Here is a 27,269-nt window from a genome sequence, read left to right as displayed (position 1 = left end):
AGAAGCATCGAGGCGGAAGCTGATGCTCTGATTTGAGTATTTAGGAAGCTGTCAGTGTATTGGCTGATTCTTCCTGCAATCTGCAGTGGCATTGGCTGACTGCACACTCTGCCCGCCACAACCAGTCTGGACAGTGCGCTGCCTCGACAGAATGAGACTCTGAGCGTGCCATTACCACGAGGGATATCGACAGCATCACCATTAATACTGCTTCCACTAGGAGCAAATTGATGGACGGGATTCCCACTGATCTTACTTCTCTTATCTTGCACTGTATCAACATTACCAGGGAAGGAGAGGGCATCATTAATTCATGAGCTCAGATAGATACTAGAGCTCCTGGATAACACCAGCACCTGTACCTGACATTAAATCTGTTTTTGGGTTGTTGATGATGGAAGTATCGCGGTGAAACTGAAGCTGACGAAAGTGTTTTTCCTCACATCATCTCTCAGAATCACAACATTGAACTGAGAAGTGAGATGAGACCCAGAATTTCTGCCGTTCTTTTGCTTGTCACCTGCAGGTGCATACAGTGCGTGTGAGACTGGATTATCACTAATGGGCTGAGCAGCACTGGACTGTACTATATTTTTCTCTCTCCAGCAACTCATCATCCTGCCTGACAGCTTCCCTTACACCAGGTTACAGCTCACCTGCCAGAGGACCCGTGATAAATCAGACATCTGACCCAAACTGAATTTATTTTCCTCCCTCGTGTGGCTCTGCTGACACAACTGTGTCCTCATGTCCTTGACTCCAACCACAAGTCTTTTCAGATTGAGCAAACAGGAAGAGTAAACCTGTGTCCGTAGAGAGTGAGTGTCTGGCGACTACACTACCCGAGTCTGAGTGAGGTCAGGCAGAGGAAAGATAAAGGACGTGGCGCTCCTTTGACACAACGGCCTGCCACGTGATTGGACCAATTACTGCCTGAGGAAAAGACTTTTTCTCTTCTTCCACCTTTATTTTCAATGGGTTAAATTTAAGACAGTGCCACAGAAAATGGAGCAAAGCCTCCTCGTCTTAACTTGAAACTACCCTCATAGGTCAGATTAACGAGGGAGCCTTACAGTTCCTCTTTTTGTAAACAAGTGGAATAAACCTAAATGAGCATCACTTTAGGTTCTCTTCTAAAATAACTGCCTTTCTTTTTTTTTCTACGCTCTTCTTCATCGACATTGAAGTCATGGGGAACTCCATGGGCTGTGTTCGGCCTCCACGGGAGGGAGAGCTTGGTGGAGTCCCCCCACTTTCACCAAAGAAACGTCTGCGTTTCAGACGTAAGCACAAGGGCAAGAAGAGCAGGAAAGGCGAGGCAGAGCTAGAGGACAGCGAGCGGCAGAGAAGCCTCGAGCCTGATGAAAAAGAGGAGGAGGAGGATGAAGACGAGGAGGAAAAAGCTGCTGTCAGAGAAACATTTGGTTCCGATTTTAACAGCAGAGCTAGGACTCAAATAACAGTGCCTGATACACATTATTCCAAAACGAATCCCCACAGCAATACTCTTTCCCCCGGCTCTGTGAGCACCAGTGCTGGGGGGCTTTTGGGCAACATATTACTTGAAGGGACCCCCAAACCCAGCCCAGCCTGGAAAGGGGTCTTCTGCTTTCCAGGGGAGGAAGACACCGTCAGTGCAATCATAGATGTCTCCAGTATCCCGAGCCAAACCACCACTACCACCCCAGTCAACACAGCCCCAGCTCTGGGGAGCACCACTCCGGGCGGAGGGAGGGTCTATCGTGTTAGGGAGAAAGTCCAAGGGGTCCTGGAGAAGCCTTGGATACTCCGGCAGAAGAAGGAGAAAAAAGACAAGGGCAGGAGAGAGGATAAAAATGAAAGGGAGCATGGAGGGGGGAAAGGTGGAGGAGAAGGGGCTGTACAGGTGGTGAAGACGCCTTCAGACAGGGACAGAAAAGGTGTGGTCCACATCAAGGAGGTGGACGGTAAACTCTGTGTGGTGAGGACGGTGTACCCCAGTGACTATGGCTCTCCAGTGTGGAGGGGTGGAAGTGATGGAGAGGTGGAGGTCCACAAAGAGCCTCCAACACCATCTCCAGTTACAGGGAATATTCTCAAAGTCCAACTGTCTGAGAAGGACAAAAGCAGAACCAAAATATCTGCAGGGGATTTCCCCACGTCCTCAAGCTACTTGCACATGCAGGAGACGTCAGCTGTCAAAGGATTTCGGTTGGACTCTCCAGCGTGGGCACAAGAGAGGGCGTCTCTTTTGGAGTCGGGCTATGCCAGCGACCTGCCGCTGACCTCTCCGGAAACAGCGGGCACCACTCCCAGTCAGACAGACTGGGGAGGGCTGACCAGCAGCTCGTCCGAGAGGCTGGACTCCATGATTGAGAGCCCGCTGTCCCTACAGCATCAGGCAACTAGGAAATGCCTGCCACAGGTTTGTGTCCTGACCACAATCCAAATCCTCAAGCCAAGAAAAACAAAGATCCAAGACAGCTGGTGTGAACAAGAGTTTCATACATGTGCAAATACCATCCTCGGATCAGGTAGTGCAGGGTTTCAGGAAGGCAGGATGATTGATCCAAAGGTGCAAAAAGTACAGAGCCCCTACATTAAGAAGTTAGCAGATTATGGAAACATGCTCACTAATTAGATCATAATTATTATTTTGGTTTTAAAGTATCAGAATTTGTCAGATATTTCACAGACTAACAGTAATTTATTTAAACACGGTTAGTTTTAGCCCTAATTGTGACATCTACTGTGTCCGAACTTCTCACCGCTCCTAAGGAAAAGGGAATGGTTTTACTTTTGGACTCTAGTCACTGACCACGGATGTTTGCTGAGCAGTGTTTATGAGTTGAGCAGCATTTTTCAAACTGGTGTTCTGTAGCGCTAAGAGAGCCATTCACAGCACTTGATATCTTTCTTTCCTTTTTTTAAGGGTGCTTTTGTTGTCATGTGTGCACCATGTTTGCAGCCGTGAAGGTTTATGTGTGCGCGCCGTTATCGGCTCTAGAAAAGCACTATAAGTCTCTCCGTTCTTTCCGCCTTTGTTCCTGCAGCCTAATCAGCGCAGCACAGACCGTGCCCCTCAGTCTCAGGATCCGTCTCCGCGCCCTCCCTTTCTCATGCTCGCTCATTGCTGACGTCTGTCAGAGTGTGAGAGGCGCACAAGCTGTGTGTGTGTGAGACAGAGGAGGGTCATTGCTTCAAATGACAGGGTTTCCTCTTAATGTAAACTGAAACTTGTCATTTTAAATAGCACACAGCACATCTGTGTTTGGGTCTAGCGCCAATGATTTTAGCTGGAAACGGTTATTCAGGGTTAATCAGAAAAGTGAGATCAGTTAACTTCAGCTTCAGTGAAATATTAGATATCAACGCTTTTATCATATCATTTTGTAATTTCTAGACTCGCCCTTTCCTACCAGCATGTCTCACTATTGTTTATGAGGTTTAAATGCAGCGGTTAATAAAATGCAAGTTGTATTCCTCAGTCAGTTAACTTTGAATGCACTGGTCTAAAATTTTGCCCGTTTATATCCTCAGTTGTTTGATTACTGCCCACAGCTTGTGGCTGGAGCACAGAGCAGGACCATAGTGGGACCAGTGAATCACCCTGGAGGGGTTCGGAGATCTGACTTTGATGTCTCTTAGAGGAGGTGTTTCATTTTGTCCAACTGAGCGGAAGCTCCAGGGTAGACCCAGGGCACTCTGATGAGATTAAGTCTCTTAGCTGGTTTGGGAACTCCTTGGCGTTCCCCCAGAATAGCTGAAGGAGGTGGCTGGGGAGAGGAAGGTCTGGGCACCTCTGCTTTGTCTGCTGACTCCACCCAGATAAGCAGTAGAAAATGTGTGGCTGGAACTTTAATTTCAGTCAGTTCCTAATATGCATCTTACTCAGAATTGGCTGGGTAAGAGACTTTGGGACTAAGGCTTTTTCCTGCCTACAGGAAGTTTTGGCACCTCATTAAAGAAGTTTTAACCAGAGCCAGAGAAAAATCCAAAGCAGTGAAATAAATTGTATTTTTTAACCACTTTTGTTAATTTGATATTCCTTTAATCTTGCTAAATTAAACACTTTTAGCTATAAAGTAGCCAGAAGTAACAGGAAAATGCACAGATTTCTTTATTATACAGTAACAGGGATTACTCTTAATGCTACAACCCTAAAACCCTTTCTGAGCCAGGATTGTTTACTACTGCAAACACATAGTAGGTCCTAAAAGTTCAGAAGCATGAAGGTTATTTACTTTTACTGCCACAATATCATATCTCAAAAATAAATCTGCCTCTAAACCAGAGTGTCATACTCGTTTCAGGTCATGGACCACATACAGGCCATGTTGGTGTCAAGTGTGATGGACCAGTAAAGCTACTGGATAATATTTAATCATAGTATGTCCAGTTCCATTTACAGATCAGAGTACGACACTTTTAATATATAAAGTATTTGGGAATTTAACAACATGGTATTAAATGTGATTCAAACAAGTTTGAAGTTAAGATCTAGAAATAACTTAAATTTTCCTTTAACTTTCCACTTCTGTGTGATAATGCTTGCGTCACCACACCAGGAATAGACGTGCATTTTATCGAAATATGTGAATTTTCAATGAATTCTCTGCAATTTCTTAGACTTTGCAAAACCATCCGGTGGGCCGGTTCTGCTCTAAATCTTTTGCATAATCCAGCCATAGTGCAGATGCTGAGATCTGAGTGCTAAGTGTGTTGTTTTCTGATAGCAGACCAGCAATCCCATTAACATGTGATCAGATATAACTGAGAAATAACAAGAGCTTCTAGAGGAGAATCAATCTATAAAACATTAGTCTCCAAAAGTCGATGATGCAATAGCGACTTAATGTGTTGAAAAGCAAACATGCTTGGTTGTTGTGTTGTTGTTGCTCAGGCCTCGGCTTATTACAGCACACACTTGCAGGAGTGATCCAAAACAGAAAGAAGGAGGCTTCCTCTGCTAGCTTACAGCTGCTCAGCTCTCCTTAACCTTGAAAATAAGAGAGCCTGCTGCAGCCACTGCAGTAATACAGCTTAAAGATGATGGGCACTTTTTTACCACGGCTGCTGTGGTTTGTTCACTTCTCCTTCACATGCTGAAGGCAGTACAGTAAGGGGATGCTGTCGGGTTGCGTTAGGCTGTACGTGATCTCATTTGGTGCACAGCTGCTGCTGAGTCATGAGAAACACACGTTTGCAATAGATCGCGACTCTGCAGAGTTCCCCGGTTTAAAATGCTGCTTTACTGGGCAGCGCTAATCAATACTCGTGTGTCGAGCGTGCTCCTGCGTCACGTCACGGTGGGTGAGTGTCAGGATGTGTCTGTGTTCAGTTTAAAGTGCAGCTGTCCTTTGTGTGTGGGTGTGCGTTGCCCTTGTCTGCATAAAAAAGGGATTTGAAATGTGCATTCATCAGTGAGACGGCTGCTTCATTGAGCCCAGAGGGGATTCCTACCGCACACTGAAAACACCACCCGAATTTACCCGTTTACCCCCATCCTGCTGTGTCTGAAGCTATCCATCCAACATTTATCTATCTGGCCTTCATGCACCCATCCATCTTTTCAACCTTTAAACATGATTTTGCAGAGGTGCTTCATGTTTAAGTCAAATAAATCAATTAATCCATCTTTTATTCTTTTTTTATTTTTCCTATCCAGCACTCACCCCTCCCTCTCCTCCCTCCTCTCCCTGCAAACTTCAAAGAGGCCATGTTTCTAAAAGAGGGCTGGTCCAGAGCCCCAGGGGGCTGCTAGTGGATCATGGATGCTTGTGACTGGATCATAGCTGCACTGAGCACTGCTGCTACCTGATCTAATCTCTAATCTGTGTGCGTCTGTTTATACTTTAGCTGGAGTAACGTTCACACGGCTGGGTCACGCATGAGCGTCACAGCTTCACATGTTCATACCCGCACTTCACACCTGCACATACCGTGAAGATAAACTGTGTTTAGTGAACATATAATCAGGCCTTTAGCTCAACTGGAGAAGATTAAAAGCCATGCATGGCATGTGACCTGACACTAACCTGTACTTTATCTTAACTTTACTCACTGTGCGTGGAAATTAGCGAGTATCTTGTTCACACGTTCAAATTTGTTGTTTCAAATCCCTTTATTTAGTTTAATCTCTGTTAAGATCCACGCTGATGTCACCATGTCACGCATTCATTCAGTCATTCGTGTTTTCACGGTTATTATGGAGGCAGAAAGTTTGAGTTTTTAGTTTGAGTTTGTTTACTTATGATTGGGAAAAGAAGAAAACTGTATTAAATGATTACATTGAAGTTGTGTTTACAGGGGACATTTTTATAGACTCTGTGAGCTTCAGGAGACTCGGTCGAGTTAATTAAACAGTTGTAAAGTTGAACAGTTTTGTCTTCGTTCGTTAGCCGAATACCCAACAGACTAATTTAGGAAAGCTAAATGTTAAGCCGACATGGTTTAATGACTGCGGAGACTGTTCGCAAAAGGCATAAACTACTGGGCTAAGCAGACTTGTTTACAGCAAGATAGCAGTAATAAACGTATAGTTTTGTTGTTTTGATCATTGAGGAACAAAACTTTGAAAATCAAAATTTCTGAATAAGAATTAATTTTATAAAATGTCTCTTTTTTTTTAAGTCGCATTACTGTAGGTGTCTCAGCCATTTCTGCTGTTTCATTTTGAGCCAATAGGTTCAAAGCTGACAATATGACATGCTTTAAATGACAACCCTTTCCTCTGCACACTAAAGAAGGAGAGCATAAAGAGATGCAGAAGTAAGAGGTTGGGGAAATAAATGGGCAGAAAAGCAAGAGAGAGATTTAATGATTTAGTGAATCATTTTTATAAAGTTATTTTGTGATTTTTGGCACCTCTGATCCTCCGTAGATTAAAGCAAACGCATTTATGAAGTGTGGGCTGACTTGAAGGACACTCTTGTTCTGCTGTTCATGCTTCACGCAGCCTCATTCATATCGTAAACTCAAGGTTCACCTGCTTTATCAGGCGCTATCGCCCGTATCTCTGCAGCAAATAGCCTGACAGAAATTGTACTGCAGCTCACAAAATAACGAGCTGTGTTCGAAGGCTTCTGAAACTTACTAATTCACCTGATGCATGAGAGAAGGGCAGACGTGCACAATGGGGAAAAGAGGATGAAGTGCTGTAGCAGTGGGAGTGCAGGCTCTGTGCACAGATGCAGACCTCACACAGAGTGCAGTGTCAATATTAAGATGGAGGAGTCGATGCTCTGCATTTCCCTGCAAAAGAGGCTGCATGGGCACGAAACACATATTTGTTGATTGCTGTTTGAGTGACAGTGTAGTCATGGAGTAACTGTAAGAAATGCTAACCTGCTCGCTGTAGCCCTAATGTCTCAGTGCAGGCATGTGTGGTGTGAATAATGACGAGTTGTCATGTCGCAGAAGCGTTTGTTTGTCTCAGTTTTTTGTTTACATTGTGGTTGAGAGGCTCCTTTAGTGATGCAGAATCTTTGTCATATGTCATTTTCACTGAGTGAATGAGGACTCAATAGATGTTACTTTACGAGAAGCTGGAAGCTATACATGCACAGTGCTGCTGCCGACCTTGCTCGTCTCCCTCCCGTTCCTCGTCTTTTTGGCTGTTGCTGCAGTCTCCTGGCACGCGCTGGACTTTCATACTGCTCTGTATTAGCAGCAGTGAGAGAGAAACTGAAAGACTGAGAGAGGGTGGAGTGTTGGACTGTAGCTGAGTTAGGGAAAGAGGGATGACAGAAGAATACAGATGACAGTAGCGGCAGCCTAGCACTGACAGTAACCGCCTATACGTCACTCTGCCTTTGTTGCTCTGGGCAGATGGATCCAAAGAGCTCCAACTGAGAGGAAGAAGAACGCGGGGGGTAAATGGCTGAGTGGTCGTGTAGCTAAGTGAACCGAACCAAGCGTTAGGAAGCTGTCAGTCTTTGTGGAAGACTTTCTTTTAGACCCACCCCTAATAAGCATGCACGTCATTAGAAGAGCTTTCAGGAGCTGTGTGCTGCTGCATCTGTTGTGTTTAGAGGCGTTTGCACACACAGACTCCTGAAATGTTAGTAGAATCAGATCACGACTATAGACTGTACATTAAAGATGGGCATGACCACCATGACATCCACACTGGTGATTGGCATTGCAGTTTTAGCTTTTTGAAACCAGATGACAAGTGAGGGGAAAATGCATGCTCACACACGCAGTAGAGCACACTCACTCTGCTTTGTCATCCATTCAGACAATAAATTGAACTGTAATGTAGGAAATTAACTTCTTGTTCTATTCAGTAAGACTGAGATTATAAACCCATCAGAACAGTGTTTAAAGAGAGTTGACACCTGTGTACAGTACTTATGTGGTTTTAAACTCTTTTATACTGGTGTCACTTTTCAGAACTGGAAGCTGTGTTCATAGTTTATATACAGTTTATAGGAAGTTTATCTGAAGCTGTCATTACGGAAGGTAGTTGGCATGAGTCGTGCTCTCCCATTTGGAAATTCTTGCTAATGTAATTCAGGGAGCTCCTTAGTGGAGGACGACAACCTCTGGCTCGCTGTGAATACACGAGACTGAAAACTCTCATGGGTTTTGTGCTCCGGAGCTGGCTGGTTAAAGGCTGTTAAATGTCTTCTTTTGTTTGTGAAAATTAATAGTGTTTAGGCGTCTTAGTTCCCAAATTATTAAAAAATAATTAATTTTTTTCAGTTAGTTACTACAAGCGCAATTTAAGGATCCCCAATGTTTTAAAAAGAAACAAGCTTAATCTAAACAATTACTGGTAAAGGCCCACTGACGATGCAAAAATCAAACCTATTTGTGGCCAAGTGCATTTTGTTTCACATATTTAACCGACAGATCGTGTGCATTTGACGTCGTCTCTGAACTCCGTGAAACAAACAGCAGGGGAGACGATACGAGGACTCTGAGTTTATGTAGAGGAGGAAGAGGATGAGAAGGAGGAGCAGATTGATCAGAATATGAAGCAGAGCAGATGAAAGGACATGAAAAACTGAAGAGACAGATCGAGGTTGGGCGGGGGGGCATGAGACAGATGAACAGGGTTGGGCGGGGGGGGGGTGTAAGTGAGCTAATGAGCAGGATAGACTGTAGACGCTGCAGACAGGAAATGGGAGAAGGCATTAATAAACATTAATAAAAACGCCTCTGAAACGAACGCATCCAGATATCACACATGCACTCCGTCATTAAGTGTCAGGAAAGCGATGGTCTGAAAAGAGCGAGCGGGTTGAATAAAAGGAAATAAAATCTCTGCAGTGAGTTAGTTTCATACAGAGAGGGAGAGAGCGCACACGGACGTTTCTGCCAACTCACTGTAGCTGCGTCTGTGTGTCTGTAATGAAGCTGAGGGAGAGAGGCTGAATGCATCGGTGCACAGAAAATAATGAGAAAAATCCCCACATGCTGGATCCTGATTAGATTTGTGTTCGTGAGTCTGAATATTGTTTTAATGTGTTTCAGTACATTTGGCAACGAAGCCCGAAACATTTTGACTCTCAGACCACAGCTCTGCAGAGGTGAGGGGGGGATGGCGAATCCCAGTCGTAACCCCGTCTCTCTCTCTCTCCCTCAGATTTCAGAAATCTACGTGTGCGGCGAGTCAGCTGACCTCACAGCCAAAGAGAAGCTGCTGTTATGGAGCCAGCAGGCGATAGAAGGCTACCCCGGCCTGCGCTGCGTCAACTTCACCTCATCGTGGAGCGACGGACGCATGTTCAACGCTCTGCTGCACAGATACAGGTTAGACGACGAAGGGCGTGATTAAAATGTCCTTCTGAGAGACACACAGACTGACTTCAACACACAAAATATTAATTGGTGATGTCAAAATGGTATATATAGTTTCAACAAATACTTGTGACAATGTATCTGGTTGTGTGATTAAAGTGGTTTGATCTTAATCTGATCTGAAATCATCAGACAAGCTCAGTAATTCATGATCTCATGCTAATGTTCGGTGATATTTTCACAGCAGACGCAGATCAGATCAGATCAGAGTCTGACGACCGCAAACAAACAGGAAAAAAGCAAAACAAAGCTTTTTTTTGTTCCAACTCCTTTTTCAGACCCGACCTGATCGACATGGAGGTGGTGTCACGGCAGAGTAACCGTGAGAACCTGGAGCAGGCCTTCGAGATTGCTGAGTCGTTAGGTGTGACCAGACTGCTGGATGCTGAGGGTGAGACTGTTGATCCACTGTTGAGTCATCTGGCCAGCTCGTTCATGGCCGAGCACAGACAGGTCTTCAGTGTTTTACTAAATGAGCTTCTTATATTTAACGAAAGGTGTAAACTCGAAATTCAAATTAGGCTGTCCTTTTGTCTTCCAGCTTTTATTTTGAAAGCTTGCCAACCTTCCAGGCAACCAGTAATGACCCACAAGCATACACTTTGATATTTACAACTGTATCTTTAATGGCTCTAGCTCCAGACCCTGGCTCTGTGTGGAAAACCCTTTTATATATTTTGATCTGTTTCCCCTGAAGCAAAACGCCTCAAAGACTCATCATAGAGCAGTCATTCCAGGAAAAGCTGCTGAGGACCTCCTGAGACCTTAGAGAAGTGTTTGTTGGCACAAAGAAACATGTTGAGATGTTTCTGCAGCCTGTATTTTTCCCTCTGTTGCATTTATAAGGCTTATATTAAGTGATTATTTTTGCTTTAATTGACAGTTTGGTTTAGTTTTTTTTTTTCACATTTTACCACCACAACAGATCTGAATAGACGGCCTGTTTCACTTGGAAGGCCTCTTTTGACCCCGTGTTTTGATTTCACATCAAGTTTCCAGATACAACTGCAGGACTTGGACTTATTCCCAAACCTTTGATCTGCTTAATTTATGAATAAAATCATGAAAAATGCTACATGCCTGTCCAAGAAACGGGTACATTTGAGCCTCAGAAAATAGACTACGTAATGCTTTTCGTCAGTCTCTCAAACAGTTCAAGACTGAAAGTCGGTACTTCAGATGCAACTTAATTGTTCCGTTTATCTTGTTACAGACGGACACTGCTGTGAAAATGTTGATATAAACACCGAGCCTTCCTAAATCTTACTGGCTGCTTGATTTATGGTTACAGATCATTAATTGATTCACGTGTGGGTTTGGGTTTAACACTGAGCCAAATATCTGAAAACCTCAGAGGCTGTTTTTTTTTCTCTCTCTCTCTAACTGATAATGTAACAAGCACCAAACTATCTGCATAATTCCCGCAGCTTTTCACTTCATCCCCTCTCATTTTCTCCCCAGACGTTGATGTTCCCTCTCCAGACGAGAAGTCAGTCATCACTTACGTCTCTTCAATCTACGATGCCTTCCCTAAAATCCCCGAGGGTGGAGAGGGCATCGGCGCACACGTACGTCACGGTCTTGTTTACCATTCATGCCATTATTTATTTATTTATTTATTTATAATTTGTTCAGTTTAAAGCATGCACTACACTTCCCAGGACTCCATGTGATTTGTTAGCATGCATGCAGTGCAGTTCGTAGCACATTGCTGCAGTTCTGTTCCTCCATATCCTGTCAACATTAAAACATGAATACATTTAGGCAGGATATTATTAGTTCACTGTGGACCTTTTTGAGTAATGAGCCAAAACCTTTAAATAATCATGCAGTTAATTTAAAACTGTTCCAGCCATTCATTATGAGCCAGCCTACCTGTTGCCAGGCAGTGTGTGAATGTGTGATGCATGATTTCCCACTAATGAACAGCTTCTGTCACGTCTGCGACATTTTCTTTCTCTCCCCCATCCTCAGGAGGTGGATCAGCGCTGGTCGGAGTACCAGTCCAGGTTCTCGTCTCTGCTCCAGTGGAGCCGCCAGCATACGGCCCTCATGGCCAACAAGAACTTCCCACAAAACCCCGTAGAACTCAAGGTGAACACGACAGTTTTCTTTTAAATATTCAGATGTGCGAGAGTCCATGTTTAAGAAAACCACCTAATAAGCCAAATAAAGGAGACTCGAGTAAGTTGAAGTGATCATTATTCTAAATTATATATTAGAAGAGCACTCAGGGCTTCCCTCCGTAAGGTCGGTACCCATCCCTCGAACTTTATTATTCCTAATAATGTGATCTGGACACAAGCCAGAATTTAACGAGTTCGTTCTTTGGCCTTGCTCTCCAAGTTTCATTCAATTTGTCTGATGGTTTGTAAGTCTATGAAAAAAGAAGCTCAATCTTGTTATATTAAATAGAAATTATGATAATTCCTAGACCCGCTCTTTGATCTGCACCCACACCAGATTTTACGAGTCTCTACTTTGCTCACGCTGCACTTCTCCAAGTTTTATGAGATTCAGTTTGGTGGTTTTTGCATAATGTTGCTGATAAACCGACAAACAGCAATTAAAATGTGTAATGTTTCACCCAGCATTGGGAAAATTGGTGACATACAGATTTAGCTGCATTCTAGCTGGTGACAGCAACATGAATGCATTTGACTGTGGTGGTAATCGAATCCCTGTATGTCTTCCCAGCTTTGTATCTGCAATCCCACAGACGTGTAGCCTTGAATAAGGAAGCTGACAAACAATTTCAGTGAAACCTTGAGAGAGCAAATAAAGGGAGGACACAAGGAGGGAGAATAGAAGGGTTTAATAATGTGGGAAACTTCACACAGCAGTGTATTCAGATTAAAGGCGAAATAAAGGACGAGTCGGTGAGTTAGTTTGCAGAAGAAGGTGTTAGATTGAAGTAGAAAGAATAATGGTTGACGAAGTGTCTCGAGATGTGGAGAAAAAGAGCCGATTCACGTCACGAATGACTCGGTAATTAGGAAGCTGTAACCTTTGAAAACAGGTGCTGGCTTCAAACAAAGCCTGCGTTAACACCGACTCCATAACGCTCACCAGCACCTGTTTCTCTCCTTCTTCAGGCACTTTACAATGAGTACGTCCATTTCAAAGAGACGGAGATCCCCGCGAAGGAGATGGAGAAAAGTCACATCGAACACCTCTACAAACTGCTGGAGGTAAGAACAAATGAAGAGTGGAGACGAGGAAGGAAAAGGCGACCAGCACTTGGCCACTTTCCGTGCATCATGAGGTCGAGCTCAGGGGGATTGTGTCCACGAGAGGAAGTTAGAGAACATTGTTGGCAGCGTGTTTGTGTGCGCTGAGTCACACGTTCGCCTCCCGGAGCGAAGTCGTTTCTTTCGTCGAGCTGTTATCAAAGCAGCAGATTGTTTGATTGTAAACAAACACATGATAGCCGATAATAGTTTCCATTTTATTCTCACTCAGCTGATGTTACCGGGGTTTTTCTGCGGCGTGACTTATGATTGCTCATAAATGGGGTCACTGATGTAATGGCTTTGGTAGCGCGTCCCACTTTGAAGCCTCGTCTTGAGCTTCACGGCTTTGGATTTTTAGGAGGTAGAGGTGACCATATGAACTTAGCGAGCTCTGTTAAAAAGCTGCCTCCACAGACTGTACCAGCTTTTATTTTAGTTTTCTAGAAGTACTCCGATGCAATCTGATTTAATGGGAGCGTTATTTAAAAGAATGACCCTCCAAACAATTATGAAAAATGTGGAAACCATAGCTGGCTTGTACTAACAGATGTTGGGATGTGTGGCATGTATTTACACTGCGTGTGTTTGTTTATTCCAGGTGTGGATAGAGTTTGGTCGCATTAAGCTTCCTCAGGGCCTTCATCCCAATGACCTGGAGGAGGATTGGGGTAAACTCATCCTGGAGATGCTGGAGAGAGAAAAGGTTCTCCGGCCAGCTGTGGAAAGGTACACACACACAAATCTATTCACATGTTGCATATAATTAAATCTGCTGATACCATTTTTTTTTCATCATCTTCTGTGTGCATTTACAGGCTAGACCTGCTGCTCCAGAGAGCCAATAAGATCCAGAACATGTCTCTGGACTGCGAGGAGAAACTCACCCTCGCTAAGAACACACTCCAGGCTGTGAGCGCTGAACCTCTCTCACTTCACATCCATTTAATTTCCTCTCACACACACAGAGTCCCTGGGTTTATGTTGGGTAACTTTAATAATTTGGTCGAGTATTTTACAGGGTGTTAATGTGAGCAAGCCGTAAACGTGAGCGCTCTTTTGGGACTGTAAATATTTACACACTACTTCCCCTGCCCTCTGCAAACATGCTCACCCCTTCCTTTGACTGTGTTCCTCGGCCTGAGCACAACTTCCTGCCTGAACGAAGGGATGTTAGACAGAATAAGTGATGTGCTGGGTCTGGAGTTTCTTTGTACCCTGATTTTTATATATTTATTTTCAATTTATTGCTCCTGCTAGTATTTGCTACTGTCCACTTTGATTCCACTTTACTGTTTACTGAGTTTATCTCTGTGTAAACACGAATTCCTCATACTTCATAATAACAGAAAAGCCAAACAAAACTGATCAATAATCCCTCCCCTGGTCTCCAGGACATGTCTCGAGCGGAGAGCGGCGAGGGCGTGCAGTGCGAGAGAGAGCTGGCCTGTTACCTGCAGGACTGCGAGTCTCTGATTCAACAACTCTACCAGGAGCTCAAAATCCTGAGAGATGAGAAATACTACCAGGTGGAGCAGCTGGTGTTCAGGTGAGTCATGGTGGTGGGATGGAGTCAGTGGCTTGGTCTTTTTGAAGGACCAAACATGCCAGCATTTCAAAAATTAATACAAACAGTAAGTGATTCTGTTTTATTTTTTATTTTTTAAGTAATTAAATGTCCCAAAAATATATATAAAAAATTATTTTATAAAATATTGCTATCTATAAATCTATTTAATTTTATTTATTTATTAATATTATTTTTTAACCTTAATCTTTTCTTATTTCTTTATATTCCTTAATTTAATGTTGGTTTAATTTCTTATAGTTTTTGTGATTTCTGCATTATTTTATAGACCTAAAATGATTTAGGCAGTTTCAGCTCTATCACGGCAGTCTTCAATTAACTGTTATGATCTGGACAATTTAGATTAATAGCTGAGAACACAAGCTACTCATTATAGGTCAACAAGTTGCCTGTTGTGTTTTTGTTTTGTATTAATACCTATTGTATCCTCCTCTGCATCTAGTGTTCGCTGATATAAACCAGTGGTGTCAAAAAATGATGGAAAGCGTGTCCCCATTTTGCGTCTCATCAGCACGCTGCTCCGTCTAATTTGCACTGCTGTTATGAAAGCTAATGAAACAACCATTTTGTAAATCTGCCACTGTGTGCTGCCCTTTAAAGCAGCAGTACCTTTAAAAAGAACTCAGCTTTGTAGCAGGATCATACAGATTATTAAATGTTTCATAGGTTTATAATGATGTGATCAGTTATGTGCTTTTTTTCCTTTTCTGTCATCAGAGTTTCCCGCCTACAAGAGGAGCTGGTCTCCCTCAGACTGCAGTGCTCCAGCGTCTACAGGAAAGGCCACTTCTCTCAGGCCCTGGGCACCACGGGGACAGAGCACACCCACCAGAGACCCCCTGATACGGGCCTGTCTCTGGGTCAGACGCTGCTGGGAGCTGTGGGAGCGGTCGGAGCCGCACTCCTGCGGCGACCGATGGCTCGGTCCCAGCTGGTGGCCATGTCTTCATCAGAGGACGAAGGAAGCCTGAGGTTCATCTACGAGCTGCTCGGATGGGTGGAGGAGACGCAGGTCAGCCTCTCTTAAAATTAGGGCTGTTGTTTTTACTGCTGATTATTTTATACACTGTTTTATTATTAAATTATTTAAATACTGAAAATAAAATGTAGTAATTTGGTGAAATATGTATTTAAATCATCCTAAATATCATAAAACATGAATTAGAATTTGTAAAAAAGTCATATATGGATTCAGAAGTCGTCACAAGCCTAAAAACATCACATTCAACTGAAGCGAGGTCTTAAAAGCATTCAAAGACATATAATGGAAAATATCTGTAATTTTCAGTGGAAGGGTAAATCATTCTGTGTTTGTGTTTTAGGAGCTGTTGGAGCGCGCCGAGTGGGGTGCAGACCTCACCTCTGTAGAAAAAAACCTCGACGAGCACAACAACATACACACTGCGATTGAAGAGCTGCTGAACAGCCTGCAGGAGGCACGCAGCTACGAGGTTCACGCATCCCTCCTCCCTTTGCGAACACGGGCGTCTGTGCAGTGATGGTCTTTGTAACGAGGCTTCTCTTTCTCTCCTCCAGGCTAAAGTCTCTCCCAACTTCAAGAGCAGTTACTCTGAGACGCTGGCCAAGCTGGAGAACCAATACTGCAAACTACTGGTCAGTCTCAGCTCAGAGGGGCTTGTGGCTTTGTTTGCGTGTGTTTGAGTTCCTCTGCACTTCTTTGTTTCCCCAACTCACCCAGCATCCTCAGTTAATCCCATTACAGCGTGGCACAAATCTGCATCTGCGCTGTCTTCTCCTGCTGCCCCTAAATGTCCCCCCTTTCTGTCTCTTCTCTGTGTCCTCTGTTTTCTATTCATCCCATAATATATTTTTAATCACATCCATACTTATTCCTCTCAATCTGCTTATTTTCTTCCTGGCTTCTGTGGGTTTTTAAGAAGTCTGTGCTTGTAGATTTACCTCTAAAAAAGCTATTTTAAATGTATTAAATGCATTAATAACATTCAGGACAAAGAAGGGGAAAATAAACCACAGGCACAGCTCACTTTGAAATATTTATGCATTTCTTTTCTAGCCTGTAGTGCCATTTATCCATCTGTCTATGTCACCAACCAAAATAAAATGTGCGGCTGGCTAACGTTACAGCTCAGCCGAGGGAGCTGCAGTTGAGTTTATATCCTGTCAAGTGTAGATGGATGCTCATTGAGTGTAGTTTGTTAGAAAGAAAAGAGGTCTCTGCTCATGAAAAGGTTTTCAGATTTATTTACTTCTGAAAATTTACTCCACCTCTCCAGGTCATGATTTCTGTAAATAGACATTATTTCAGAGTCTTTCTAAATTACTTTTGCCCACCACAAGTGAAGAAAAGGCAAATATTTCTACACCTGCGTACCTGGGCAACTTGCACTAAAACAATTGCCATCACATGCAGGACATTGGGCTCTTACATGGGGCAGTGTTTGTCATTAGTTTTCTGGGAAGATGCATCTGGATCGTCAGTGTAATCCAAACTTCCAAGTAAGAGGGATCCTTTTGTAGTATTTGCTTCTGCTCTGCTGATTAGCATGGGGCTTTGTTTGTATGGTTGCCATAGGAACATTCGTCATGGCGCCTGCGGAGCTTGGAGAGCCTGCACATGTTCGTGTCGCAATGCACTGACGAGCTGATCTGGCTCAACGAGAGGGAGGAGGAGGAGATCGCCTACGACTGGAGCGACAACAACACCAACACGAACGCAAAGAAAGAATTATACAGTGTGAGTGTGAGGAAGAGGAGAGACGCACACACGGACGGCTTCCTCCGTCACTTGGTTTCCACATGTATTGAAAGTCAAGATAAAAGTCTTGTTTACCTCCCAACATATAAAGAGTAACTTTGCATTAGACTGTTTGTCTTCACCTTTAACCTTCCCCGCTTCCTGTTCTGCCTGCAGGAAATGAGGTTAGAGCTGGATGAAAAACGAGATGTGATGCGGTCACTCCAGGAAACGGCCAGCCGTCTGTGTCAGGAGAACCATCCTGCCAAGCAGACCGTGGAGGTGAATTTCATGATTTTTATTCATTCGGGCTGGATGACCTTTAAAGACGCTGGGTTTCTGTATCCGTGGCTCGCTTGTCTGGAACAAATCAACCACGTTGCTTTTGTTAAAATGCTCTTTTATTCACTTTGCACTTCCTTGGCGACGAGCAGGAATTACTATGTACATTTTAAAATACTGGTGTAGCTACACTCATTTGGGATATGGTTTTCATACCAGTCTCATGCTAATGCTGCCTGTCCCCTATCACCACTGAGAGCCAGAAACCCCTGGCTGGGTGAAACGCTGACTCTGTCTGTGCTGATTAACATCCCAGTTAGAGCCTTGCAGATAGATTGCAGGCAGTTTATATGATCGGAGGCTGTAAAAATCTCACTTATTTCCCCTAAAAGACCTCTTACATAAGTTTAGCATGGCACCAACTTTCAATATCCATCCATCTCCCTGTTATCAGGCTTACAGTGCAGCCCTGCAGACCCAGTGGCAGTGGGTGGACCAGCTCTGCTTGTGTGTGGAGCAGCATCTCAAAGACAACACAGCGTACTTCCAGGTGAGGTTGAAATTCTTATTTTTCTGAGTTTGGTAAAAGAATTCATCCACATATATAATTAGGCTTATATTAAAATGATTTTGTGTTATTAAATGCAAATCCATTTTTACTTTTGTCAGTTCATGAGTGACGCCCGGGACTGTGAGTCATACCTCCGCCAGCTCCAGGAAACCATCAAGAGACAATATACCTGCGATAAGAACAGCAGGCTCAGCAAACTGGAAGACCTGCTGCAGGACTCAATGGTATCTACACATTTGCTTTCTATCTTATGAATAATATTCAGTTTCTTCTATGGCAGACGGATTTATGGTGCTGAAGGAAAGACCGACTGTGTTTTTTTATTTTCACTAGATTTACTGCAGAATTGTGTCATGTTAACCTCTACTGGAGTTCAGTGAGTGATAACAGAGAGACTAAACAGAGGTTGTTTGACGTCGTGTCTCCATTTAGCGAGATAATTTCAAGAAGCGGCTCCATAGTGTAGTGCTTAACAAACATCCCCAGTTTGATCCTGGGAGGAAGAGGCCGTCTGGTGTAACACCAAATCAAACATGTGCATAAGATACTAGCTGAGAGTGGTCACTTCTAATCTAAGAAGGGTCTTTGCTTCCTTCTCTAACTCTGTATCAACATCTCAACTTTACTTGATATTTAGGATTTTTTTAAAAAAGCACTTTCCCTAACTACTACCCAGTGCTTTGGTTTCACTCACACACCTTTAACACACCCCAGGGGCACATTACGAAGGTGGCGTCTTACCTGGAGCCACTCTGACATAAGTACTAGAAGAACCAGGTTTCAAACCATCAAACGTACCACTGTGAGTCACAGCTGTAATGTGCAAACCAGAAAATATTGGACAATGAACATTTTAAGTAGCACATTTCTATCCCAGATAACGGAGCGTCCTCAATCCCTGCTTCCACCGTGTGCACAAAGTGCAAACGCGAACATTCAGTATACTCCCAGACCGACATATCATCAGGAATGATACAGCATTTTTCTAACCACTATAGCATCAGAGACCTGCAGTAGCCGAGCTGCTGGTGTTGCAGCGTCCTCCTGATTGCTTTTGCTCTGCCTCGGGCGGCTGCAGCACCTCATGTGACAGGGCAAAGTAATCTGTTACAGAGTCCTGAATCATCTCCTCCCCCCATGGCACATTTGCAAGCCTGCCATATTTGCACCTACTTCTCACACACACACACACACACCTCTGACTTCGAGCAGATGGCAGGGTTAGTGCGGGCATCGCTCCACAGGCCAGAGCAGCATCCATGTCCTCTTATTAAAGAGGTGTGCGAGAGAGCGGGTGTCACAAACAGATGCTTTTCTTAGGCCGGTCCTGCAGGTACCTTTAAATGACATAACAAAGAAGCAGCTGAACTTTTGTTTGACAGAAATAATAACCGAGACAAGAACATTGAATTATCCTATTCAGCTTCTTTAAGGTGGAGATTGGTGTTTAGCAGTGTCCGTTTGATCAGACCTCTCCCTCCATTCTGACTTGTTTCCTGCCCAATCTTTCCTTTGTGGACTGTCACTGAATGACTTCTTCATATGTGGTTAGATACCACAAGCATTTGTTGCCTTTGAAGCAAGATTAAAATAGGTATTATCTCCTTGTTCAGGAACCTCTCCCTAAGTATCATAATGCTGTCATACATGTTATCCACGGTCTTCTTTTAGTGCTTCTCTGGTGATCTAATTTGTTTTACAGAAGTCCTTGATACCCTGTGGTTGTAATTAACTAGAATTCCTCATGCATCCACATTTTAATTTATGTCTGTGTAAATTATGTTTGTCACTGGTCCTGCTGACTGCAGCGAATGCCATCTCACTGTGAAATTCATTCCTGGGATGTGATGTATGAAGTTATTAGCTCTCTGCCTCAGACTGTGTCTAACTCTCGGCTCCATTCACTGTTTTCTTTCCTGTACCTGTGACTGTCTCCTTGTTGTCTCCCTCTCTAATGAATCCTTAATGACTCTCTCTGCTTCTGCTTTAGGGGCGAGAGAGAAGTGAAATGTAATTCTACCTGTCAGGGTGAAAAGCCCATGTTAAATGTTTAATGCTTAGTGGTCAGGCTAACATGGGCAGCTGAGTCAGGAAGCAGCAGGCCCACTCATCTCAGCAGCTACAGGCTAATAGGCCGTTAAGCTGATTATGTGTTGAAGGACAGAAAATGTTGCTTAAATATCATTTGGGTGGATTTTGTGGTGTGAAAATGAAAAACTTGAGGAAAGATGATATAGGGTGAAACTTCTGAATGTCTACTGGAAGGATTTTCTGAAGATTTTGTGAACTCATTCACTGATTTCTCCAGCGTTATTTGTGATTTAGACGTTTGAAACGTCTGCTGCTTACGGTGGCCCTGAGAGGCCAAATGGACTGCAATAAGAAAAACGCTGCAAAAGCACACAAAACACAATGAAAATAGGAAAAACAAAAACAGAAATGGGAAAAAACACAAGGGAAGTGTTTCTGGGGAGACAATAATCCGACGGACCAGTTGCAGGAACCCAAAACATGGTAGGCGTGTTTTATCATGATTCATATAATACTGATGACGGATTTTTAGGCTAACGCACTTACCTCTCATCTTTCCTTTCCTCACAAAACTGATAGATCCTCCACTTCTTTTAAGTGTCTCCCAGTGCAATTATAGGCATATTTTTGGTTCCTGCAACTGGTCCGTGGGGTTATTGTCTCCCCAGAAACGCTTCCCTTGTGTTTTTTTTCTATTTCTGTTTTCGTTTTTTCTATTTCCGTTGTCGTTTTTCCCTATTTCCGTTGTGTTTTGTGTGCTTTTGGAGCATTTTTCTTATTGCTGGTGTTTTCTTAAGTTGCAGTCCGTTTGGCCTCTCAGGGCCACCGTAGCTGCTGGATTGACTTCCATACACTGCATTTTGCTACAGATATTTAGAATTTTAATATATTTGGTGTTTAATTACATATTTATCTGTTAGAATGTATCTAAAATGCAACCTGATAGATCTGCCGTAGTTTTTTAACATTGTTTTTTATTTATGGCGTGTGATATGGGTAATTATCAAATAATTACCTAATGGAAAGGTCGGCATGCTGTTAACATCCCTGCTTTAAGTTCTCAGATACATAGATCTTTACCTTACAATGGAAAAAATGCCTTTAGATGAATGTTATTGTAAATCCACACATGTACAGTCTTCATAAAGAGTTTCAATGTTTAATGTTGTTGTTGTTTTCCTTCCTGTAGGAGGAGAAAGAGCAGCTCATTGAGTATCGGAGTACAGTAGCTAGCCTGGTGGGCCGGGCCAAGACGGTGGTGCAGCTGCGCCCCCGCAGTGCAGAGAGCACTCTGGGAACTACAACACCCATCAAAGCCATCTGTGACTACAAGCAGATCGAGGTACGGCACCCAGAGCAGTATCATTACACCTCATGAACATGTGGGCATGTCCCTCAAATCTGTGACTTTGTTTAAGAAAAAAGTGCGTATTTAGCACCGACTCACCTCTGACCTCACCTCGATTGTTTCGCCCCTCACCACCAACCAGCCCCCCCCTGCCCTGCACTTCCCCACAAAGTCCTTACTCAGCTACTGATATCTGCTCGTGAAATTTAGATTGATGTAAACATCTACATGAACAGTTTCCTCCATAACGATGAATATCGCACAGCAGTGGATTTCTTCTTTTTTTCACACAGCTCCAGTTTTCTTCTTTTTTCTTTTCTTTTTTAAAACCAGCATGTCGAAATTTGGAAACTGAATGGACATAATTAACCAGAACTTATGATCTTTGCCTTTGTCCTCCTCAGAAAACACTAAGAAAGATAACTCAGGCATTATGAGATTCACTCTCAGATTCAGCTGTGATGACCTCTGGGAATCTAAAAGCTAATCAATTATACATCTGTCCCATCCTCTTTGCACCCTGAGAGCTTGGCACGGACATGTAGCTGTCCCCAGCGCTGCTATATTTAGTCTACTATGTGTTAGATTGCCCAGGGTGGTTTGCTCCCTGAAGCATACCAGATGTGAGGTCTTGTTCCCAGGTAAAGGATGAAGGTGGTTTGGTCCTCCACCTCATCACTGAGCTAAAGCAACGTGACGAAACCTCGCACACAGCTGACAGTTATAAAAAAAAACATCTGGACAAACGTGCACATGAACCAAAAGTAATCTTTCTCTCCTTCACTTTCCTGTGTCTTCTCCTTTCTTTCCATACCCTCATGTACCTTTTTTTGGCCTCTCCCCTCTCACTCCCTCCTCTTCCTCCTCCTCATTCTCTTCCCTCCCTTCCCCCTCGTCTGTCGGCTGGGCTGGCAAGACAAACGTTCAGGTATAGCTGCCTATATTCTCCCTCTCTCACCTCAGATTTTGACACTGCACACACTGTACTGCCCCCAGGTGCCGCTTTCTTATCAGCTGATTTCAGGTTGTATAATTGGTAATAAACTTTGTGCCTGCACTCTCAGACTTCTTGGAATAAATTAGATGAAATTACGTATGAAATGCTTCAGAGTACCTTTTACTGGATTTCCTCCCTGGAGCAAAAATCTGAAAGCTTATTGTGTTATGTTTTTCCAGGAAAATATAATTTAGTGGTGTTTTCCAAATCAAATCAGCCAATTATGTTTATTTAAGTGTTTTATTATAAAGTGACACGTCACTCTTTCTATATGTGCATATGTTTATGGTGTTCTCATAGCCAGAATCTGGTGATAGGATAATCTCACAAGAGTTTATTATGGCAACAATCTGTTAATCAGTAACCAAGTACTAAGTAACCAAGTACTAACTTAGCCTCTGGGAATTACTGCAAATGATTCGGTGTTTCCGGTATAGCCAGCTGCTATCCGGGCCAAGACTTCCTGTTCTGTGTACATGTTATTGTGTCTGAATGCACATGCTTTTTAATAGGCTGCCAAAATGCTGGATGCATTGTTGTCAGACAATAGCCAGTGATTTGGAGATTGTTTTTTGGAAAATGCGTCACTCTTTTGCATCGATGTTTATCTTTATGCAGTAAAATCCAGCTCAGATATGATTGATACAAACAGAAATAATAAAAAAAATTCTGCAGATTTCATATATTTATGCAGAATCAGTTTAGTTTCGTATGTTTAGTCACAGATTTGTGTCAGACTGAGATCAGTTGATAAGAGCAGGTGGTAATCGCTGAACTGAACTGAATTTAACCCGTCTGTGCCCCTCAGGCTCATTCAGTCAGTCAGAAAATAACATTTCCGTTTCAATATATCTTCATGTATTAAGTGTTTGTGCACAGCTTTGCATTATGGTTTGTATGTGTGTGTGTGCAGGGAAAGGGGTGAGAGAGGGTGGCGGGTGGGGATGGCTGTGCAGCCCTAACGCTGAATTTTAAAGCCAAACTCGTTTGTCTTCTGTTTACATCCTCTGCTGGGTTTCCTGCAGTGTCACTAATGTTTATTTCCTCGTTAAATTATTCAAACCCAGCTCAGGTTTTAGGAAGTTTCGCTTTGAGTTTGGAGTATATTTGCTGCTTTCACAATAAAAGCCTTTACTGGTGCAAAGCAGCTTTCACACCACATGGCATTGTCAGTTTCTCTAATATCACGTCATGTTAGGGCTCCTGCTAACTTCATGAAGTCCATGAATTTTTGCATTTTGTGTTGCATTATAAGTTTTTTTGCTGTTTGCTTTTGATTTACGCATTTTTCCCCCCTTTTTTCTCCTCCTTTGCTTTCTTCTGGGCATTTCTCCTTCCATTCTTTCTCCATCATCTTTTGCAACTCCCTCGCTTTGTGAACCTTTCTCTTAATATTCTCTCTTGCTGTCAACCCTGTTCTCTACATCATTTCCAACATCATTTTCATAACCTCCATTTCCGCTCTCATCTGTCCTTCCCTGCGCCTCGCCTCATACTCTCAGATCACGATAAGCCGAGGAGAGGAGTGTGTGCTGCAGGACAACTCTCAGAGGACCAAGTGGAAAGTGATCAGTCCGACGGGGAACGAAGCCATGGTCCCCTCGGTGTGTTTCACCGTCCCGCCTCCAAACCAGGAGGCCATCGACACAGCCAGCAGGTGAGCCACGTACTGGAAACGTGCATTGGTGTTGTGAATGTATTAAACATTTCTTGTGGATAGCACTGTCCTGATTTACTTTTTTATAGTTGATTTTCTTTAAGTCTTTAATGCACAAAAGCCACAATTTTCCACAATACGTAGCGAGGCCGTAGACTTCAGGAAGCACTACAGAGTAGGAAAGTTCGGCCTTCACGTCAGTCCAAAAATCCTGTTTTCTAAAGATTATCTGACTGTTGAGCTTGAGTTTGGTTTATAAAACAGGGCAGTAATGCTGAAATAACTTTAGACTGGACGTCCTTTTAATCTGAATCTATTTTGTTTAGTATTTTAGAGACTAATGTTCATCTTCCTTGTGTTTTGTCTACAGAGCTGAGCAGCTGTACCAGAAGGTCATGTCCCTGTGGCATCAGCTCCATGTGAACATGAAGAGTGTGGTATCGTGGCACTACCTGCTCAAAGACATCAAGACTGTATCTGGGTGGAACTTGGACACGGTGAGATCCTCTCCATGCGTTTAAATGCGACGGCTATGAATTTGGACTTGATTCTCTCGCCGTGATGATTTCAATTTGTGGTTCTTTTCTTCTCTTCCGTTGTATTTATCTTCTCCCTCCTTGTCTCATCTTTCAGGTTCAGGGTCAGTCTCCATCAGAGCGGGAGCACGTCCTCAATCACCTGGAGTCCCAGCTGGCCGACTTTCTGTCAGACAGCAAAGAGAGCTCGCTGTTCACGCCGGCCGAAAGACGAGAGCTCGAGAAGGACGTTCAGCAGGCCCAGCAACACTGCCAGGACCTGCTGCTCAACATGGAGACCGGTGAGTGAAGATGGACGGGCTCACACACGGATACATTTAGTTAATCTCTTGCTGACCTCTGACCAGTCAAACCGATGCAAATAATAGCTCTGCGTGTCTCAAAATGACCGTCTTAATCTGTTAATGAAAATAATCCACCTCGTTCCTCGTCTTTCATTTTTCTCCAGTGGAGAAGGATGAGTCAGTCTCTCGGTCGTACCTGTCAGAGCTGCAGAACATCACCCTTTGTATTAAGGAGGCTGAGCAGAGACTGATGAGGAGTATTGAGACTCCACCTCCCATCCTGTTGTCAGGTGATGGTGTTGACAACACGGTCCAGATTAGAGAGCAGGAGGTGAGTTTGAGCTCCATCTGCTGCTTGCACACAGTTATTACCCATGTTATAAAGAACTTTTGCAGTATATTGTTGTCATCGTCTATAAAGCCAGAGGAAGAAGCGCTCATCCATTGATAGATTTGTTTTTGGATTAACCAAGAAATATCACAGCAAATACTGATCATACAAGTCAGCATTTTTGGTGAGCAGCTAACAGGACAGATCTTAACAGACTTCAGTTAGTCCAGAATAAGGCGGCCAAAAATATATATATTTATAATAAATATATATAATATATATATATTTAAAGCATCTTTTAAGTGGAATAAATTGCCTTATGCATTTAGAGAATTGGCTTCTATTCATAATTTCAAAAAACACTTAAAAGTCTATTTAGGCAGCTTTTAATTACTGTAAATATTGTAAGAGGGAAATAATGGAAATTTGTGTATTTTGTCTCAATGTTATTGATATTTATGTTTTATATTTTTACAATAGTAAAACCTGACTGTGGATGTAAGAGCCAATTTATGTAGCTATTTTGCATCCACTTTATTGCGTAATATTTTATTTGAGCAAACATTTAGCAACCACTGTTGTAAAAGCTATTGGGGTTCCTTATAAATAAGCAAATAAGTGATGATGATTACAACTGGTATTGAGTAGTATGGCTTAAGAAGTAGGGGTGGGGGAAAAAATCGATACTGTGTAGTATCGTGATATTTTGTTTGCTAATAATGTATCGATACAGGGACAGCAGAAATCGATATTTTGTTACAAAAAAGGTTTTTGTGCTCTGACTTCAGAGCATGTTGATCCTTTTTCTGAGCAAGAATCCTGACATTCCTTCACTGTCCAAATGTGTTTAACTTGTTTTTTTGGCAGCAATAAACATGACAGTTTACTTATTTTAATTTAAGACATGTTTTATTTTAATTAAGTTTAAAACTTTTTTATTTAATGTAAAATTATATTTTGTTTTAATTTACTTTCAAATTCTTCAGTTGCTGAAGGGGCTGCATAGTTTTCATAAACTGCATAGTTCAGAATAGCTATAATTGTACCAGATGGTTGCGTTCAGTTAAGTTGGACTAGACTGTAATACAAACCGTTCAGTTTGTCAACAATAAAACTGAAATGAGAGAAAGACTGAGTGTGAGACTTTGATATTAGATAAAATGAATATTGATAAAGTTTACCTTTATGTACAGAATCTGAATATCACAAAATATTTTTAAAAAATTGCAATAATATCATATCGTGGGATGTATGGTGATTCCCACCTCTATTAAGAAGTGTGGAAGTTTCGAAACATTTACCACAGAGGAAGCTATTTTGATGAAGCAAAGCAGTTTTTATTTAAATTTTAAAGATTGTCACCATGTAGTTTAAAAATAAAGATGGTTCCAAAAAACCATTAAAAACATACTTTTTATGCAGAAGCTGCAGTCTGAGCTGGACAGCCTGCGCTCCAATTTGGGTGACGTGTCTCATCGCTGCGTTAAGTTCTTCGAGGAGAAGCCGACCTCGTCCAGCGTTCCTGTCCTCCGGTCAGAGCTCAATCACGCTGTGGAGAAGATGGACAAACTGCACAACCTCTCAGCTGTCTACCTTGAAAAGTTAGTTAGATTTTCCTCCTTCAGTCATGTGAAACTTCTCTGTTCTTTTTGTTTCTCCAGATGATACAATTTGTTGTCCTTTTACATCTTTAGGTTAAAAACAGTGGATGTCCTGATCCGTAGCCTGGATGAAGCAGAGAGCCAAGTCAGGAAGTACGAGAACAGACTAAGTGAGGAAGACATTGTTCCTGCTGACACAACAGCCATTCAGAACCTCAGGGATCAACTGGGGGTAAGCCTCACCATCACATAAAGTCCTCTCATGTCACTATAAAGATGAACCTCTGACCCTCTAACCTCTAACTTTC

At 42.9% G+C, this 27,269-nt stretch overlaps 1 protein-coding gene across 1 annotated transcript in view; it reads left to right on the top strand.

The window, feature by feature from the left end:
- Positions 1–466: 466 nt before the first annotated feature.
- macf1a (microtubule actin crosslinking factor 1a) overlaps positions 467–27,269 on the top strand; it is a 115,457-nt gene continuing 88,654 nt past the window's right edge. The window contains exons 1-23 of the mRNA XM_087835198.1: positions 467–2,404; positions 9,575–9,741; positions 10,068–10,180; positions 11,251–11,357; positions 11,764–11,883; positions 12,885–12,980; positions 13,621–13,748; positions 13,838–13,931; positions 14,414–14,568; positions 15,325–15,619; positions 15,930–16,058; positions 16,144–16,221; positions 17,162–17,323; positions 17,501–17,605; positions 18,060–18,155; positions 18,275–18,400; positions 21,397–21,549; positions 24,055–24,209; positions 24,580–24,706; positions 24,843–25,026; positions 25,194–25,360; positions 26,783–26,961; positions 27,055–27,193. Coding sequence (XP_087691324.1) covers positions 1,190–2,404; positions 9,575–9,741; positions 10,068–10,180; positions 11,251–11,357; positions 11,764–11,883; positions 12,885–12,980; positions 13,621–13,748; positions 13,838–13,931; positions 14,414–14,568; positions 15,325–15,619; positions 15,930–16,058; positions 16,144–16,221; positions 17,162–17,323; positions 17,501–17,605; positions 18,060–18,155; positions 18,275–18,400; positions 21,397–21,549; positions 24,055–24,209; positions 24,580–24,706; positions 24,843–25,026; positions 25,194–25,360; positions 26,783–26,961; positions 27,055–27,193 — 4,290 coding nt within the window. The 5' untranslated portion in view covers positions 467–1,189. The remainder of the gene's footprint in view (positions 2,405–9,574; positions 9,742–10,067; positions 10,181–11,250; positions 11,358–11,763; positions 11,884–12,884; positions 12,981–13,620; positions 13,749–13,837; positions 13,932–14,413; positions 14,569–15,324; positions 15,620–15,929; positions 16,059–16,143; positions 16,222–17,161; positions 17,324–17,500; positions 17,606–18,059; positions 18,156–18,274; positions 18,401–21,396; positions 21,550–24,054; positions 24,210–24,579; positions 24,707–24,842; positions 25,027–25,193; positions 25,361–26,782; positions 26,962–27,054; positions 27,194–27,269) is intronic.

This window comes from Neolamprologus brichardi, chromosome 22 (assembly GCF_056152115.1).
Source record: "Neolamprologus brichardi isolate AB-2024 chromosome 22, ASM5615211v1, whole genome shotgun sequence".
Taxonomy (NCBI): Eukaryota; Metazoa; Chordata; class Actinopteri; order Cichliformes; family Cichlidae; genus Neolamprologus; species Neolamprologus brichardi.
Note: the sequence above shows the minus strand (reverse complement) of the source record. Positions and strands in the feature narration are given on the sequence as shown.